At 36.4% G+C, this 20,170-nt stretch overlaps 2 protein-coding genes across 2 annotated transcripts; one reads left to right on the top strand and one right to left on the bottom strand.

The window, feature by feature from the left end:
• Positions 1–2,147: 2,147 nt before the first annotated feature.
• LOC113684271 (uncharacterized) lies at positions 2,148–11,399 on the bottom strand. The gene is made up of 8 exons (XM_027201615.2): positions 11,160–11,399; positions 9,935–10,271; positions 7,991–8,065; positions 6,492–6,634; positions 5,838–6,132; positions 5,086–5,229; positions 4,511–4,684; positions 2,148–3,492 (listed from the first exon to the last, which is right to left on the bottom strand). The coding sequence occupies exons 1-8, from the start codon at positions 11,219–11,221 to the stop codon at positions 3,238–3,240; spliced, it is 1,485 nt and encodes a 494-aa protein (XP_027057416.2). The 5' UTR covers positions 11,222–11,399; the 3' UTR covers positions 2,148–3,237.
• A 92-nt stretch (positions 11,400–11,491) lies between these two features.
• Positions 11,492–20,169, top strand: LOC113684219 (citrate synthase, mitochondrial). Its single transcript, XM_089183518.1, has 11 exons — positions 11,492–11,560; positions 11,750–11,815; positions 11,932–12,039; positions 13,255–13,320; positions 14,436–14,477; positions 14,965–15,054; positions 16,266–16,454; positions 17,412–17,738; positions 18,548–18,646; positions 18,829–19,041; positions 19,552–20,169. Exons 1-11 carry the CDS (start codon positions 11,510–11,512, stop codon positions 19,714–19,716), a joined length of 1,416 nt encoding a protein of 471 aa, XP_089039644.1. The 5' UTR covers positions 11,492–11,509; the 3' UTR covers positions 19,717–20,169.
• The last annotated feature ends 1 nt before the right edge of the window (position 20,170 follows it).

Raw genomic sequence — 20,170 nt, 5'->3', positions numbered from 1 at the left:
AATCAAACATTAAGGTCACGAAAATCAAGAAAATGATCACCAACTAAAAAAGCTCTTGATTGTTAAACAAATTCTCCTTGTCAGCCTTAAGAATTGTACAGAGAACAGTATGGAGAATGTGCATACTGATGTTAAGGTGTGAAGGTTTACATTACAGCTTACTGAGAGGATCTTATTTGATAAACCATTTTGTTTAATTAAAAGCTTCACCAAAAAAGGTTCACGCTTTTTAAAGAACGTGACTTACTGGTTTGTGGCGTTTTTCTTAGTCTGAATGCACTGTGTTGGGTACATCGCCTTTTTATTTAGGCCACTTAACAGTTTTAATGTTCTCACATATATGCTCAGACATTCGACCGAAGTGTTCAACTCTGTACCACGATTTAACCCCTAAGAGTGACCAGCATCTAATTTCTCCTCACAACATCACTCCTGAATCACACATTAAGGTCATGAGAATAAAGAAAATGATCACCAACGAAAGAACCTTTTGATTTGCAAACAAATTCTTCTTGTCAACACCTCAGGAAATGTATAACAAAGTGTGGAGAATATGCATACTGATGTTGGGGTGTAAAGGGTTAAGAAAAAAGATCTGTCAACTGATTAATCGTGATGTCAGTACGTTCAATTAAAACTGAAAAATCTTGCGCACATTCTCGAGCACTTCATCAGAGATTTCCCAAAGAAGACGTTTTCTCTCTTCTGTTTACTCGTAGAAATATCGTTAATTTATATTTTCTTTTAAATGCAACGCAAGGAGGCCACAACGAGACAAAAACGAGCTAAGCGTATTGCGATAGAGTGCTGTAAGCCCAGAATCAAAGTAACCGCAAAGGACAATGCAATGATAGTGAAGGAAAGTACTAGAGGGAGCCAATGAGGACTCAATGTTGAAATAAACGAATCATCTGTGGCGGGAAAACGCGATTAACAAATTGTGACAAAATATAGTAAAGTTCACACGGCAACCAGGTGGACGATCAGACATGGTTTGTTTACTCTTTAAACCAGAGTAGCATCAAACCATGTCAAATTGCGACAAGTTTGAGTTTTGCATCTGATTGGTTAATTGAAAGGGTGGCGCGAGTTTTGTAAACGAATCAGTGCGAGGTAAAGCAAAACCAGTGTAAATCCATGTTACTTTCACACTCAATTTGAAACTCGCTCTAAAACTATGTTTAAACACATAAATAACGAACGAAGTAATTCGTAAGACTGTTTAACAAGAATATGTCTTCATATTTGTTAACGCAAAAGCATGACAACTTTCAACCATTTCAAGATGGTGAACTCGTCATAACAAAAATAATTATAATAGCTTATTCCAGGCTTTCAGTCAATAAAAGGGAGCGAAATAGTGCAAGGCGCAATAGGAGTGCGAGTGAAAAAGCGGGAGAGGTTTGGGTCGGGTCCAAAAGTCTTACAGGCGTTCACATGATTTTGCGACCCGACCCAGACCTCTCTGGTTTTTTTTTTTTTTTTTCACTCTTCCGCTTCTTCAATGCTGTTACCTTACGCCGCGGCGTTTATTAAAATTTTTCGTGATTCGATTGTAGCGTTTATTTAAAATCCAATTTATTTCCTGCAAACAATAGTATGATGACTGACCATTTTAATTTAAAAAAAAAAAAAAAAACCAGAAAGATGTTTTAGTGCTTGTCTAAAAACTCATTTTCATATCGTTCTCAATTTCACAATTTGCATGTTAATACTACTGCAATGCATAGAGTGAAAAAAGATCCAATGTCGGATGTGCCTTTTCGACATCAGAACTGGTACATTAAGAAAAAATTGTCTGGTTCACTCAAAATTTCCAACCGCGATCGAAGCAATGATCTTTGTGTGCTTTTCGGGTCTATTATTCAACTAAACGCCGTATCATGCCGCAGCGTTTATTCTAGGGCGGCGTTTAATGGAATAAATACAGTAACTAGCGCGCTTCTTTTTACCAACTGAACGCCTGGATCATGCTAGCTGGTCCATAAAAGTAATTGCCATATTCTATCGCTAATTCTTTCTTTCACCAAATAAAAAACATAAATAGGAGCGACAATCGATTTAAAATAGGACTCTGACGCCAATTTGTCGAGAAATTAAAATTATTAATGATAAACGTTACACGGTGTGGTATGTAATCTAGGAAATGAGGGAGAAAAATTGCATTTTATTCGGGATTACATATCTTTGTATAAGTTGATAAAAGCGTCAGAATATGCGTCAGAAGAAAATTCCAGACGTTATTTTGAAAATAATTTGAACGCATCATAATTTAATATTTTAACATTTTATTTAAATAATGTTCGTTGCTAATATATTGAAATAGATAGTTGGGGCCAGTCACTATTTACCGCCTGAGGGGGGAGGGGGTCGGGAGATTGAAAAGGGGGATTACCATGGTTTTCAGGGGAACGGAGGGAATCAGTCAATGCTGCGTAAAGGGAGGGGGGGGGTCATTAGAAAACTGACTGCCAAAGAGGGAGGGGGGGGGGAATACTACAGAGCCTTGATAAATTTTATCGTAACGCAACCAAATAATTTCTGGATGATTTCTGGAAACAGTTCTTACTTCATGTCAAATTGAAATATTGAAAGTGTATCAAGTTAAAGTGTATCAAGTCACCTTACAAAAAAGAAAACCTTGATTTCGCTGTAAAATTTGGATAAATTTAAATATTTAAATAAAATAGAAAGCTATTCGATTGAGTGTCATAAAACCAAAACCAACGCAATCACAGTAGCCAATCAGAGGAAAGTAAAATACCTTTTAGAGCCAATGAGAACCCAAATAAATACACCACCAAACTGTCTAAAGCGCTGGGAAACGCGGGTGACCAAGTCATGATTGGTTTTAGTTCGAATCTGATTGGTTTAGCTAGTGTCGCGAGTTTTCTGGACCAATCACAGAGCGAAGTAAAGCAAACACAAAGCTGTTCCAGATTACTTTCGACACTCAATTGAAAATGCTTTAAATTAAATTTTCAATGCGCGTGTTACCATGTTCCCATCGTAAAGTATTAATTCATGGAGTTGAAGACTGAATAAGGAAAATTTCGTTCATGATTTTCTACGTTCTCTTACGATCAAAAAGTATCCTTCAGCCACTTAACATGAAGCTGTAGATGACGTCTCTCAGTCGCTTGTCGTTGTAGTTCTTCTCGTGACATTTTCAGGCTGTCGCGCAATACTAAAGCAGGGATACTTCTGGTGTCTTTTGCGGCAAAAACACGTGGATGTTTATCCAGATGTTGTTTGGTTGCTAAGGTCATGCGGCCGCACCAATTTTGGAATAGGATCGATAACGTTTGCAAATGATTGATAGGTGCATACGACAAGCACAGCAAATCCTGTTAACATTAGGCCCCACGCCGCTATCTGTTTAAGGTCTGGTCGAGGTGGGTGAAGGCGCACGCGCAGGTAAAACGCTGGCGGAAGGATGTAGATTAAAATGGTGGTCCCAATTGCACCGACGAATCCCCAAACCATGGCAACCTGAAAACAAAGACAAGCAAAAAAATATATCTTGATACTCAGTCACTTAGCACAATGACCTTATGGATGGTTTCATTTGGACATAAGCATGATTACGTCATGGATCCAAAGAAGGACTGATTGCTGGGGGACATAGATCTAGAGTACACTCGATAGGTGATGTTGTTATATGACTGGAATTCTATTTCCCCAGTGCACGTTCTCATCGTTCATTCTGGAGTCACATGACATCCAACAATGAAAGTGTTTCCGGTCAAAAGTCTGAGCAGGCAATTTAATAAAATCAATGACGTCAGAGGGCAACAGTGCACTTTTACCGGAGAATGTTGACCGACGGCTGTCGTTGCACGTGAACAGGATGTGATCAAAGGTGGAGTGACATCTTAAGCATTGGGGTATTTGCCGTCTTATGGACTTATGTGATTTATTAATAATTTTTCGTCTTTTTTTTTACATTGCAGCTTCTGATGTCTTCGTTGAGTTTGTAACAAGTCCCTTGATGACTGGCCAATCGGGAAACAGATTACTTTTTTCTCTTGAATCTCAATGTTTCGCTCGGCTCCCTCTTAGAAAACAAAATTAAAACCCGTCCGGTTTTCCGGGAAAAGTAGATTTCCAACTCGGGCCAGTCGTTAAGAGTTTATTAAAGAACCGCTACGCACAGATATATATATATAAATTATGCTACGACTCGTTTTCCGAATTAGTAACTACTAAGTGTAAACGAGCATCAGAAGTATAACCAAGGACGAATGGAAGATAATTTGGCTATATCAACTGCCTTAACAACGTAAATTGGCTGCCCTAAAAAGTTTCTAGTTTCAGCTTTAGAAACTCTTTATGGTGTCCACTTACATCATCATCTTAGTTGATAAAACCAAATTACGTTCTTATACTCCCCACCGACGCAGCACCACGGTTTCTTTAGAAACTTACCCCCTTTATTCAAGGACGAATTTAGTTTATAGAACTTAAGCAACTTATTACAACGGAAGAAAACACAGGAGATTCAACTTACTTGAGGAATGTAATACGCCAAAATGTAACCAATGAAGACAAGGAGCCCAGTCTCTATCAGCCACATTAACTGAGAAGGACCTGTACCTGTAGCGTTGCTAAAGTACTCCCATGAGCGAGTCGTCATAGACGGCTGGGACTGGAAAAGAGTTTTGGACTCTATCCGCCAAATTAACTGTTACGAGAAACGAAAAGAGAAATGATGATGATGATAATAATAATAATAATAATAATAATAATAATAATAATAATAACAATAAAAAGAAGAATATCAAATAATTTTATTTTAGTAAGTTACTTTATCAACATATTTAATATCCATCCAGGTAAATATTACCTAATACGCAATACAAGTTTTGCGAAGATAAAAATCATACGGTTTGGTTAGCATACTTCTCCTTTCGATAAAGAAACAAAATATTTTGGGAAAATTTTTCTTTCAACAGAATAAAATCTTGAAAATAGCACGCAACTAACAATGGCCGCGAGCCCGTGGTCTAGACATAACTCGTTCCAACTCAGTAAGACGGACATTATCCACATAACTTTAAGGAAATAACATGTTTTTTATCATACCCGGTTAATAACGTTTCTGCAAGGGAAGATAAGCAGTGGAAAACTCAGCAGAAGTGTTAGCGCTAAAGCCACACGTCCTACATTGACGAGGAAATCATCATGCGGATAATTTCTTGTGATGTCCTGGTCAGTAAACTGTCTGAACTGCAAACAAAAAGTTCAGCTGTTACAATAGCTATTTTGAATCAAGAATTGAAAAGTATTCCAGTAAAGCTTTGGGCTTGCTTCGCTTTTTCCTGCCACTGGTATAGAAAACTCGCCGCGGCCTCTCAGCTAATCAGATGCAAAACTGACCGATACAAACACGACTTAGTCACTAGTAATATAAGACAGTTTTTTTGGTGTAAATCTGAGCTGAAAACGAGAGATTTCGTAACTTACAGTACGAAACAAGGAAGCGAGGTCAGTAAGATATTTAGCATATCTCTGAGTTCAAACACAGAGAGAGAGAGAGAGAGAGAGAGAGAGAGAGTGTGTGTGTGTGTGTGGGGGGGGGGGGGGGGGGAGGGCAGGCCTTACAGCGAAACACGGTCCACTAAATTGACCAATCATACCGAGCACGTACTAAGTGAGAGATATCATGAAAGATTCTTATTCGGTAAATGCGCAGGAACTCAGGGGAAATAAGGCAAGCAAAACTACCAGACAGTGAAGAAACGTTTGCGCTAGAAAAATTGACCGAGGTTCTTCACATTCAAACCTCATCTTAAAAACACAATTTGTTAATCTAACTGCAGAACAATTTAGCTCACCTGAAAAAATCCAAAGAAACTAACAAGAACGTTGAGAGTATAAGTGATCCCCATGGCTGTATACAAAATAATTCTCTTGTTTGCACGAGTTTGATATCGCAGCTCTCCATGCATGGGTAGGATGTTGAAATGACATGAAAAAGTGAGGCCAGCGATGGAGATAGCTGTGAGAAGCCCGCGTAAGCCATCTGGCCACAATTGCAGTGGGTTTTTAGGACTATCGACCGGCCCTCCAACGTCGTTTATGATTGACTTGTAAATCACGACTCCGGAAAGAAAAACTACACATATGACGCTGAGGAGATTTAAAAGATATCGCTGCCTGATATAACAAACTGCAACTGAAAATATCATTATCATTTAAGCTACTGCATCGGTCAATTTTAAGTTTTTGATTCACTAGCATGGTATAAATGCCTGACTGACAGTGATCACAGTGGTGGATTCAATTCTTTCAACAACAGTGTTGCAAAACAGGGGTAATAGAGCAGAGGAATACACTTTAATCTCTACAGAGAGGATGTATTCTGCACTTCATCTTTGCTTAACTTTCTTGTTTACAACTCTTTTAGATATTGACATGATAAGCAATAAAATAGTTTACCAATTAAATAAAATATCAAAACTGAGAAAGGTAAAGTTTTCTTTCCTTACCTTAAAACTGAGGTAAACCTTAGTGCACTCATACTTTTTAGCAGAGTGATTGGAAAGATGACCACTGTTGGTATAGTCAATATAACAATCTTTTTTGACCAGACGGAATGAGGGCCACATAGCAGAACAATTATTGGTTCAATCTATGGAATAAGTTAGAATAATTTTTTATAAAAGAAGCTGAATCAAGGATGCATTTGATTGGTTGTTACTCACAAGCTATTGAAGGCCAGGAACATTTGCTTCTTTATTATTCCATGTTGCCATGGAATAATCACAATAAGATTTCAAATTGTGGTAAGAACACCAGCAACACACTTAGCTGTGCCTTAAGTGCCACTTTTTTGTTCTTGACCCTTTAACTCCCAAGATCTGATTGTTAATTCTCCCCTCTAGCTGCTACACATTTCCTTATAAAATAGCTGCAAGAATTTGGTGCTAGATCAAGATAACAACTTTAACCTGATAAGTTTGATATTCTTATTACCTGCCTACTGGATAATGTATGGATATTATAGGGAGAAGTGACATATTAATCACCTCTAAGAGTTAAAGAGTTAACCACATTATGCTATCTGTTAAATAAGAAGCAGATGAAGTCCAGACCTGGCTTAAAGACTCACTTGATACTCTCCTATTCTCTTACTCCAGAAATCTTTGGCTCTTCAATGATTGCATAATTAAAAAACAGGCTTAAAAATTTTGTTAATTTTTTATTTGTTCTTCCAAAGAGAGAAAATGTAGATATGGTCCTTATAAGGTTCCTTGCCATTTATAATTTTTTTTTAATCTTGATTCACAAAAAATTTCAATCATTGTACCACTCAAATTTGTTTATTCCACTGATCTAAAGAAGTTTAGAAGAAACTACTTTGACTGCATATGTGTAAATTCCCACCTGATAGTTTTAAAACTGACAGAATATTCTAGTTTTTATTAACATGATTCTAAGACCTTTGTGATCTTAAGTTTTATAATGTCCTTAGTATCTTGATATTTTAATATTTTAAATGTCTTTAATGAGAATTATAATAATTATTGTAGTTCAGTTCCCTTAGGCCATAAGGGGGAATACAGTCTTAACTACTGAAATAAAGATTTACTTACTTACTTAATTACAAATTGTCATCAATTTTTTCATATCAGATATTTAACCCTTAACTCCCATGAGTGACCAAGATAGAATTTCTCCTTACAATATCAATACAATTTCAAGCAGACAAGTGATGAGAATAAAGAAAAATATCAGTTAAGGGAATAAAAGTTGATCCAATACCAAATTCTCCAAACTAACATCAGGAGAACTGTATGGTAGACAGTAAGGAGAATTACTATTGAGATCTTAGGAGTCAAAGAGTTGAAAGGTGTGGTTCTTAGGTCTAAAATCATCTTCTCTCTGAATACTTGAACAACAACAAGGACAAACAATAGGACATGCTACTGATAGATCTGTAATTTTTTTTTCAGAATTAACAAACTTAAACTGCTGCAACACTAACCTGGTCTGTGATCAGAATCCAGTACGCAACTGAACATAAAAACAGTGTTACAATAATGACTATTTGAGTAAGAATCTGAAAACAAAGAACAATCAATTTACATCTGACATCACCATACATCTGATTATAAGAAATAGTGTCATTAGAAGCAAGTATGAACTCAATTAGCCCTGTAACTCTGATGAATGACCAAAACAGAATTTCTCCATACAATGTGACTATGTAAGAGAAGAACTGAACAGTATTTCTTACATGAATAGTATATCAGAGACCACACAGTTTTTGTAGTGTGTGTTTCAAGGGTAAAATTAGAGAATGACTCTCTGAAAGTAGCATGTAGCATCTAAAGTGAGATTAGAGAAACAAAGTGTTGAAAATAGTCCAGTGTTGGCTAAAAATTTTTTAACACAACTTGATCAAGCAGAAAAGTGATAAGAATAAATAAATTTGAATTAAAAGAAAGCAACAAAACTTTTGAGTCTGTAAAACATGTTTCGACAGAAACTTCTGTCATCTTCAGTTAATTACTGTACAAAGCGTTTAAAGTTGAATTATATAGTAAGTAGAACAATGCTAATTATGATAAATAGTGACAACAAGAAAAGAGGTAAAGCATGAAAGGGTGAGAATTAAAAAGATAGTTTTAGATTTACATGGTGTAATTGCTGATTCAAGGATGGTTGTTCTCTTTGAATATGAATAGCCTCTTTTATCTTAGGCTGAAAGCCGGTAGAGGCGTGATCTAAAACATGGCAGTTATCTGTAGAACACAAAGCGAGACAGTGTGGAGAATCTTTCTGATGCCTGAAAAAGTGAGAGGCCATGTCACTGACTAAGTGCCCTCCAACATGTGTGGAAAAATGCCACACAAATTAGTAGATAATTAGATGATCCAATACCAAATTCTCCAAATTGACATCAAAAGAATTGTATGGCAGACAGATTCCTTACTGTCTGCCATACAATTCAAGATGTGAGTTGGAGAAAAAGAACTCCAAGGGTTCCCAATGGGAGTCAACCTGCGACAGAAGATGAGTACTTTTAACATTCAAAAAAAAATTCACCATCTTCACTTACATTACGTGATGGAAGAATTTGAGTCAAACCTACTACAGATAACAAGTACTTTGGATGCTCAAAAAAGACAAAATTCACGATCTTCATTCACAAATCATTGTGCATGGGCATCACAAATCAACATTCTTATTCTAGCAGTATGTAGGAAGTTTGTTACCATGGATCTAGTTAAATAGCCCAGTGTCTGCCATGAGTTTCCAATAACTCAGTGGTAGAACATCCAAAGTGCTAATTGGAAGGTTGTAGGTTCAACTCCTATTGGAAACACAAGGAGTTTTTTTTCTGTGCCTGTGTCATTCACTGACTTGCTCTCCTTTCACTTAAAACACCAGAGCCCATTTCTCAAAGTCTCAGTAACTTAATAGGCTTGTACAGCTGATCTTATTTTCATTCCAGATTGGGGTTTAAAGGTTTCAAATTGATACAAAAAAAACTATCAATTAAAGAAACAAAATGGATTGGTTAGGGTGCCAGAAGCTGCTTCTTTACTAATTTAATTTTTATTTCAAAATATGGTTTTGGGCCTGTTGAGTTACCTGGACTTTCAAGGAATAGGCCTCAGAGCCTACTGGTTCAAATGGTGGATAATGCTATCCAATGGATAAATCGCGATCCAGCTGATAAGTGTCAACAAAACATACTATGCTATCCACCAGATAGAGATTTATCCAGTGGATACCATAATCCACTCTTTGATCAACTAGGGCCAGGCTTAAAAATTCACCATCTTTACTTATATCATCAATCCATATGATGTTAATTTTACTCTGGTTAGTTGTAATTTTATCAAATAGTTTGTTCACTTAGGCTTTTATCTTCTACTACAAGTCAATTCTTGAATAATCAAGATGAAACAATTAAACATACCTTTCCCTTATTTCCAAAAGCAATATTAGCAACATCTTCAATATTTGTTATTTTCCCTTGACAGTATCTCTTACTGTTTATGACGAGAAATGCCCCATGAGTGGATGCCATAAGAACACAGAATAAGATTATAGATGTAATGATAAAACCTCCTTCTTGAAATGCAAATGGTAATGAAAGAATTCCCCCTCCAACCATGGTTGAAACAAGAGTGAATATTGATGAAAACACAGTTCCTGTTCTTTCATGTTCAGAGTCGCTATTTACAGCATGGATCAATGGACTGGATTCATTCAGAGGTGATACCTCATCTTTGTCTTCAATCTCTGAGTAATCACTACATGGAAAATATACAGTTAATAATGAGGTGCTGTTGTTTGTTGTTCAACCAGCTGCTCACTTGATATGTGGTAGATCATGACACTTTGATTGTACACTGCTAGTCTTCATCTGACCAGGAGATTTAGTGGTTGTACATTCTAAGGACATCATCGTGGGAGAGGAGGGAGGGGGTTAGGGGGAAGGGAGGGTCTTAGGGTTATAAACTTGTGTCAGCAAGAATCTTTTACCAAGATCTTTTTATAGTGCTTGAGTTGTTCGTCTGTAACCACCCAGACAGATTCTCTATCTGGATGGGTTGGTTAGTTGATAGGAGCTCACAAATTCTCTGGGCCTCATAAGCTAATTTCGATGTATGTGGTGTCCGCAAATTTATCCAGAAATTCTAAATTTAGTGATAAGGTCATAATTGTGCCTTACTTTCACCTAGATTACATCTTATAGATTAATCCTTCCCAGTTCGCCTGCAGGGTTTTATGATGTTTGTACTGACTATAGTTGTGAAAAACCAAGTAACTTCTTGAAAAAAAAACATCAGAATCCACTCAAGTGACAATAGAAGCTTTCAAAAGCTACTTAATCAACTGCAGCACAAAATATCGATTGCGTTACTTCCTCGACGGACGATATTAATTGCGCAATCATCGATTACACAAATTTATCCATTACGTAGATTATAGCTGAAGAGCGACAACTCGACATTTTCCAAGTACAGAATTAACGACAGAAGCATCATTTTTAGCTATAATTCTATAAAATCTGTTTACATAGGATGACTTCCTTGGAGCTAAACAGAAATTTAAGAATGTCTAAAACACAATGAAGTGTTATTTAAGCGCGATAAAATCAACCAACACAATTTACAACAAAAATACAAGGAACTTACGTGCTTAGGTTTACAGCAGATTCTTCGACGTTTAGTTGAACTTTTTTACTTTCCTCCGCCATTTAAATTCAACTTAATGAAGTTATTTTTCGTATAATTATCACAGTCCCTCTTCCGCCTTCGTCTCAAAGTAAAAGATGATTCCAGAGTCACGCTCGCGGTGTACTTTGCCGTAACTATTCCGGAAGTGACATATAAGGTAACAGGAAGGAAATAGATCTTCTCCGTTGAATCACCACTAGTACGTAGTCCCTCTCCGTTTCTTATGACGTCTACCGGTCTCGCACAGTCGCTTGGTCGGAGAGGAAGGGATTAGAGTTGGAGTGGATCGCTAAGATTTAGTTTTCAAAATGAATGTTTTAAGAACGTGGAAACAGTTGTCCAGACTTGGACAGACAACGGTAAGCTTCTTTATAGTCTCAACTCGCTGTTGCCTAATTATGTTCCGTAGATCTGTTCTAAAAAATGAGTACCTTGCGAATCAACATGCGTGTACTGCATGTGATAACAAGAGACGACGTTAGCAGTTTCCATTATCGTTGTTACCAATATCTGTATTTTTTTTACTTTGTTTTGCAATTATTATGTAGCAAACTCTTCAACAAGGGCTGATAGGCAGTTTGGTACGACTCCAGTCGACGCAAGCTCAAACTTTGGTACGTCCCATTTAATATCCTGATGTTGACTTCCTTATAATTAAATTGGAAACTTTCGCTTTGTTCTTCTCTGGCTATTCGTAACTTAAAAAATATCCGTTAATTTTCTTTTCCAGAGCTTGAAAGAAACAATGTATCGCATAGTCCCGGAGAAACAGAAGGAAGTTGCGGAATTCCGGAAAACTTACGGCGATAAATCTTTGGGGGAGTACACAGTTGACCAGGTACTTTTCACACTCTATGTCACGATTTGAAGAAATTGCGTCACATTTTCTGTTAGATTTTTGTCACGTTAGGATATAAAGGCCTATTTTTACTATCATTTAAACTGTCTTATCCAAAGTCATCTTATAAGATCTCTGCTTCCCCGTTTGTTTTCCTTCGTTTGGTGTTAGATTTTAATACAAAAATTATAAATTAAAAGGTTCGTCGGTTAATTTTTACCTTCCAGTTCAATGCCTAGATCTATAGTTGAACCAGAGTACTGAGAGGGCAATCTGATTGTGGTTTATTGTATAATTCAGTGCTAATGGTCATACTTTTAAAGTGAATCGAAAGTTTTTTTACTGTTATTTTGGTGTAGTATTACTTTAGCTCGAATTATCATGATATTTGATCATTAATATTGAATATTAGTCAGTATTGTTTCGATAAATTGTTCTTTCAACTGGAGATTGATTTACCGGTGATGTAGTAACTAAACTTGCACAATTTTGCTTGTCCATCTCTCAAATTCTATTATCTTTTTTGGTAAAATTTCCGCACAGCCCCATGCTATTGTAAAACAAATCTGTTTTCCCAATGGCAATGTATTGTTATGGTCATTGTTTTCTCTATTCAAGAACTGAATGCATAATGAAGTATGGGGCTGTGCGGAAATTTTACCTCTTTTTTGATCCTTAAAATCTGATCATTACAACAGTTGCTCACATGTTAAGCAAAACATCAGGGAAGGATTTTGGGCAAGCTGTGGTTGTGGTTTCTGGTGCTGTTAATTGAGACGTTATATTGTTCAATCAGAAACATTAAATTTAACACAACTATTTAAGCATTTATATTGTACCACTTCTAGTAATACTTAACCCTTTCACTCCCAGGATCAAAATAGTAATTCTCCTGACTGTTTTCTATACAATTCTTATGATATTGGTTTGGAGAATTTTGTATTTGATCAGCTGATAATCTTCAAATTGATGTTTTTCTTTATTCTCATTACTTGTCTGTGTGATTTTGTATTGATACTGAATGGAGAAATCCTGCCATGGTCACTCAATTGGGAGTTCAGGGGTTAAACCTAGTAAATTGTAATTTTTATGATATAACAATAAAATCTTATGCCATTGATAGAAATTATATGTTTTATGATGCATACTACTTTAATTAGCAGTAAGTTAGGTTAGATTGACATTGATAAGGGTGCCCTGAATTGTTTTTTATAGGTTTATGGTGGTATGCGAGGTATCAAAGGTTTGGTTACAGAAACCTCACACTTAGATTCAAATGAGGTATTGAAAAAAAAATCTATAATAGTAATAGAACCAGGTGTAGTCCAATTCTGTCTTTAATCATACCAGTGATTAGACAATCGCAAAGTGGGAGTCTGATTTGTTCACACAAGTATGATTATGGACAGAATTGGAAGACATGCAGTCCTGTTACCAATTAATCAAAAGTATTACAAAATTTGGAAAAGAAACTAGCCACCGTTTGCACACAAAAAAAAAAAAATTAACTCGGCAAAAATGCAAGACAACAGTGCATGTACATGACTCATTCTGTCCACTTGCATAGGTATGACATGATAATTGTCCCTTTAACTGTCCTATTGCACTGTCCAATTACAAGCATGATGTGTGCACTGTCCTACTGGTGTTCAAATTGGGCTGGTGATAACCAATCACTTTGAGAATTTTGCTATAGTTTTGGTTAAATCCAGAATAAAAACAATGTTCTGTGACTATTACCTAATGGTCAGTAATTTCACTAATCATTTTTTCAACATCCAGTAACACAGTTCAGTACGGTGTGCTATTTACAATTACAATAATCAAAATATACTGTGCAAATCTCAGAATACATTATTCCAATATAATATTAGCCTACAACAGACTAATTTTGTTGGTCTTGAGTTGGTTTTGTGAGCCATTACTGTGGATGTGCGAGAAAGTGAGGAAACTGACTCAACCTTTGTCTTTTAAGTCTGAAGAGAACACCAATACTTTTAACATTCATATGAATAACTTACCATTATCTAATAATTGCAATGTATGGGTAAGGTCTGAGATACAGCTTGTGTGGAATACTTTGGACAACTCATTGAAATCTAGATTTTGTGAACCTCTTAGGAAAAGGAAATTGATTTGTCTTGGAAGGTGTGAAAAATTGGGTCTAAAACCATCAATAATAGTCTATGTTAGTCTAAATTCTGTTTAAGTTAGCAAGAGTTTCAAGAAACTGAGAGCATAAGAAAGCAGGATATTAACTTGATATTAAGGTTCTAACGCTAAAAGCTCCATTTTGAGCAATGTCTGATTTCCTTACCATACAATAATTGCATGTCAGATTAAAGTAGTCCAGCACATTTTTAAGGGTATGTGATTTTTCCTTTAATTTCTTTTAGGGGATTAGGTTCCGAGGCTATACAATTCCAGAATGCCAAAAGGTATGTTCTATCATTTAATGCATATTTATATATGGAAGTTATTCATTGTTTGCAGTTGTAAAGGTGACTGTTCTTGTTTTTCTCAAAAGAAGAGTTAAAAATAGTTAAATATTTTTTTCCCATCATTATAATTTACAAGTATTCACCAAAGTGGAGGTGAATAGTAGTGTGTATTTGCAGCAAGGTAAATATCCTCCAACTTCACCGACACTGAGATGAATGACTATTATAGTATATGCAATGCAGATTCCAAAAAACTAGTTTATTTCTCTCGGTATACCAAAAAATTAGACATAAATTTAACTCTTGATTTGCAGTTTTGTCTCTTTAGCTGCTCAGAGGTGAACAGTACTTGCTATTCACTTTTGAGCTGGCTAATCAACACACATGAAAAACTGCTAATATCAGATATTAAAGAAATGTTACAGAAAAGTAGTACTGAATGTGTTCCATCTGATAACAGATCTTCTTTTGACTTTCTCTGAAGCTTTTGCCCAAGGCAGATGGTGGTGAGGAACCTTTGCCAGAAGGAATATTTTGGTTACTTATGACAGGAGAAATACCAACAAAACAGCAGGTGCGTTTGATGAATTTTTATTGTTTATTGGATTGCAACTTTTCTAAAGGAAACACTGTAGTCCTGTGGCTTGGGCACTGGTCTCAGGATGAAGGAGGTCCAGGTTCCTTAGTTGTATTTTTGGGGAAGACTCCTAACTTCTCAAGAGTATAAAGTTGAATCTTGCCCTGTAGACACCTCACTATTACAGACACCTTGCCATTACAGAGAAGAGCCAGCCTCCCTGGCAAAATGCTTAAAGAAATGATTGAAATAAACTCCTGTTTTTATGGACACTTTACTATTTTGGAAATGTGTGCCCCCCCCTCCAGCACAACCGTCAATTGTTTTTTCCTCTTGCTTTAGTGGACACTTAATCCTGATTCACATAACGTAAAGTGACATTACCATATGGGAAAATAAAGACTCCATTTTTCAGTTAGGTGCAAACATGTCAATTTCCTTCTTGTGGTCACATCTTTTTCTGGTTCATAAGGGGTTCATCTAGGGGTTACAACGTAACCCCTAGATCACAGGTCAAGAGAAGGAAGCAAATGATTCCCAACTGAAGAAAGCTCATGATTGTTAATATAAATTCTCCTTTTCTGCACCTTAGGAAATGTATAGAGAACAGGATGTAGAATATTCACACTGATTAAAGGGTGTTAAAGACTAAAGAAGTGTCACTGAATTGTGTTTCGAAGGGTCATACCACAGATGATCTAATGTTGGGTTTTCATTTTTTCAGTCTCCATTATTAATTGTGCACAAACACATCCATAAACTCAAAACCCATAACTTAATAACATAAAATACATGTATCTCTATTTTTCTATCTTATATATTCTTGAAGGGGTAAAAAAAGACTCTTCATTAAATACTGGGCTGACAACACAAAGAAAATGGCTACATGGTAATACAGAAATCCTCAAAATGCAGCTTTCTATCCAAACATTGCCACTAACATATGGAATAATCCACTTGCAAGCTGGCTTACAAATGTCAAATATCACCATGATAACTAGTTTTCCATTTAGAAACACTTTCTTCACAGATGGACAATGCTTACTGGATAAATCAACTATCCTCTAGAGAGTGTTGTAACTTCTGTCAACACCATTCTCTAGATCGTGATTTATTCATTTAAAAGCATTATATACTTGGCCCAGGTAAATTTACAATGTGAGGGAAATGGTTTTGAGGTTTTTTTCATTCATTTGTAACCAAAATAGGTTGACAACTTGTCCAAAGAATGGGCTGCCAATGCTGACTTGCCGCCACATGTTGTGCAGATGTTGAACAACTTTCCTGAGACTCTGCATCCAATGAGCCAGTTTAGTGCAGCAATCACAGCCATGAACAGCGAGAGTAAATTCACCAAGGCATACGCAGGTGGAGTTCCTAAAGCAAAATACTGGGAGGTAAAGCCTGATGAAGATTACTACTAGTACATATCTTAAATTCAGGAGTTTCAATTGTAGCAGGTATTGAAGGGGGGGGGGGGTGATGGGGGGGGGGGGAGATCTACCTGCTTGTGAAAACCTGACTACCTACTTGTAGCCTTCACACCAATATCACTGTACCCTCAACAAACACATAGCTATCTTCGAATTTGTTCAAATTAAATGATTGACTTTTAGGAACAAAGAAGTAACATGAGTCTGAAAAGACCTCAAAATACAGAAGAAGAGCTTCAAAATTTCCAAGGGAGCCCAAACTTGCCAAGGAACAGGATGCCTTTAAGGCCCTCAAAACTACATGACTGCCATTCTAAACTCCCTATTTTTACTATATTTCAAGGAAAGCACTATTAGTAGATTGTCGGTAGTGAATACACACAGTCTGACATATAATTTTATTTTGAAGTAACTTCTAATTTGAAATGTAGTTTTTCTTTTACCTGTAACCAGTGGTTTCTAGAACAGATTAGAAAAAACAAATACTCTGAGGCTAAAGATCAATAGCACAAGAAATTTTGTCTTATTTGGACCCAACACATTGACCAGCTCCCAGTTGGCTCATTAGCTCAGTTGGTAGAGTGTTACACTGGTATCGCAGAGGTCATGGGTTCAAATCCCATAAGGGCCTGAATTTTTTTTTCAGGTCCTATTTTTCAATTGCTAGTTCTGTAGTGTTCTTAGCTGCATGATCTCTTAATTTCGTTTCTTCACCACAGTGCAAATATATGAATTTCATGTATCTAAAATCAGCACAAGAAATGGTAATGGAAAGCAAAGCAGAATAGCAAAAAAAAGGGAACAAACATTATTATTATTATTATTAAAATCTAGGCTTTATTTGTCACCATCCAAAAAGATTGACATTTCTTTAAAGTTCCTTACTCCCAAATTTCTGAACATTTGATTCTCTCTCCGCAGTTTACTTTTGATGATGCCATGGATGTGACAGCCAAGATCACAACAGTGGCAGCATACATATACAGAAATGTGTTCAAGGATGGAAAAGTTACACCAGTGGATCCAGGCAAAGATTGGGCTGATAACTTATCTAGCATGCTCGGTTTTGAGGATCCTATGTTTCACGAGATGATGCGACTGTACCTTGTTCTGCATGCCGATCATGAAGGAGGAAATGTCAGTGCTCATACCACCCACCTTGTTGGCAGTGCTCTGTCAGATCCCTATCTGTGCCTTGCTGCTGGTATGAATGGTCTGGCGGGACCTCTTCATGGCTTGGCTAATCAGGTCAGTACCTGTGTTTTCAAATGAGCTCACAGCCACTGGCTGTTCACATATTTTTTCAACCTACTTTTATGGGGAAAATAGCCCATTGTTGAAAACAGCACCATGTGACAAACATTTAGTGACAAAAAAATGAGCTTTGTATCTGCTAAAATTTATAAAATGACATGTAAAAATAGAACAAACTTGCCTGGATTCTACAAAATTTCAGGAGTGATTTGTTGTGATTTGTTCTTTGGATCTTTTTTTCATTTTTGTAAAAATGAGCCTTATACTGGTATCTACTAAAGAAAATTCTTGTTTCAGAGTACGTGAAATGTGTTTTAGGTGGAAAGAAATACTTTTAACCCTTTCACTCCCAGATCACATTTGTAATTCTCCTGTTTGCCATACAATGCTTATAGTGTCAGTTCAGAGAATTTAGTTTTGGATCAATTAAGTATCCCCAAATTGATATTTTTCTTTATTCTCATCACTTGTTCGGTTGATACTGTATTGATATTGTGAGGAGAAATTCTGTCTTGGTCACTCATAAGAATTAAAGGGTTAAGGGGCATGCATAACTTGTCACTCCAAAGGAACACTGTAAGCAATCTTTTGAATTCAAGATGCATTGGCAAGGAAAATTTCAACCATGTAGTGTACTAATAAATAACTGTTGAATATACAATTGAATTTCTTTGGAAATTAAGTCATACCGATTTTAAAGGGTGCTTTTGTCACCTCTGCCTATGAATTTGATTGATGGTTGACAATAGATAATCATTATATTACATACAAATTTCATTATATTACACTTTTTTGTTTTTCAGGAAGTCTTAATCTGGACCACAAACATGCTAAAAGATGTAGGAGACAACCCATCTACAGAGAAAGTTAGGGAATATGTCTGGAACACTCTGTCTGGTGGGGTAAGTACCATGCAGGGATTTCTGCCACTTTACTTTTTGGTTGATGGGCACTGGTTGTTTACCCTTTTAATCATGAGTAAAAAAAACAACCAAAATGGGTGTTTAATTCTGTAGCTTATTGGTACTGTATACAAATTGCATGTAGCAACCTTGTTCTTTTTTCCTTTTTTTCTTAATAACAGCAAGTTGTGCCTGGTTTTGGACATGCAGTTTTGAGAAAGACAGACCCTCGTTACACAGCCCAGAGAGAATTTAGCTTAAAGCATTTGCCAGATGATCCCCTGTTCAAACTTTGTGGTCAGCTGTATGAAATTGTTCCAAATGTTTTGCTGGAGCAAGGAAAAGCAAAGAACCCTTGGCCTAATGTTGATGCTCATAGTGGAGTTCTTCTTCAGGTAATTGAAATGTAGAGGAATCTGGGGCAGGGGCCTTGGAGTAAAGGAATTGGAAGGGAAGTTTGACACAGGATTGGGTGGGAAGCAAGAATGTAATAAGTTAGGAAGTTGAAGAAAGTGAAAAATGGCAAATATTTTTTGATCAAATATCTGCAGTGTTTGATAGGTGCCTTGTTTGTGTTGGAAGGCCTTGTTTGTGGGTCAGAAAATAATTTCCCCCCTCAACAAAAATAATATCATTTTATTAAATTATTATCATTCTATTAATAACAACAATGATAATGATGAGAGTGTAATTAAATTAACTTTGAGGTCTGTTTCAGAAAAGACATGGTCACTTTATGGGCCAGACAGGATGATTTTTTTTGCCATGTTCTAGATCAAGATTTTGACAGTTTTGAACTTCAAACGATGAAGATATCAGGTTTAATGAAAACAGAATGACCTGGATTTTGAGCCGAGACCTGTAATTTCATGTGTTTACTTAGTCATCTTTTGTTTTGATTACAGCACTATGGTTTGACAGAAATGAATTACTACACTGTCTTGTTTGGTGTGTCGCGTGCCCTGGGTGTGCTTTCATCATTAGTCTGGTCTCGTGCCCTGGGTCTCCCAATTGAACGCCCGAAGAGCATGACAACGGAATTGCTTAAATCAGCTGTTGGTGCTTCATAGGCACTCCCGAATACTTTCAAAACAAAATATGGATCTTTGCTGCTGGTCTGCTTAAAGGAAACGGAACTGCAACGATAAAACACCCAGTGTTGTTTTTAGAAACTTTTTTTTTTTTCAAATTTTCATTTTCTCTTCTCTAAACTTTCTTTTGTGTGCTTCAACTGGATATAATAAGTATAGTACAGGAAAAATTGTATTGGATAATTCAGTGTTATTGACACTTTGACTGCACTTTTTATTAACAAAACAGAATAGACTCAGGTATTTAAGAGTGAAGTGTAGGTAGTGATAACACATGGATTGAATGATAAAGGGAAATCATATTGTACCCATGCAGTACTTTACCTTGATAACAGCATATTCTTCTCACAATTTATGTCCAAAGTTCTTGATATGATAATAATTTTGTACGAGTTACACAGAATTTCCCAAATAAAAACTAGCTCCTCACAAT

Source organism: Pocillopora damicornis, chromosome 9 (genome assembly GCF_964200805.1).
Source record: "Pocillopora damicornis chromosome 9, jaPocDami1.2, whole genome shotgun sequence".
Taxonomy (NCBI): domain Eukaryota; kingdom Metazoa; phylum Cnidaria; class Anthozoa; order Scleractinia; family Pocilloporidae; genus Pocillopora; species Pocillopora damicornis.
This window is presented reverse-complemented; position numbering and strand designations above follow the sequence as displayed.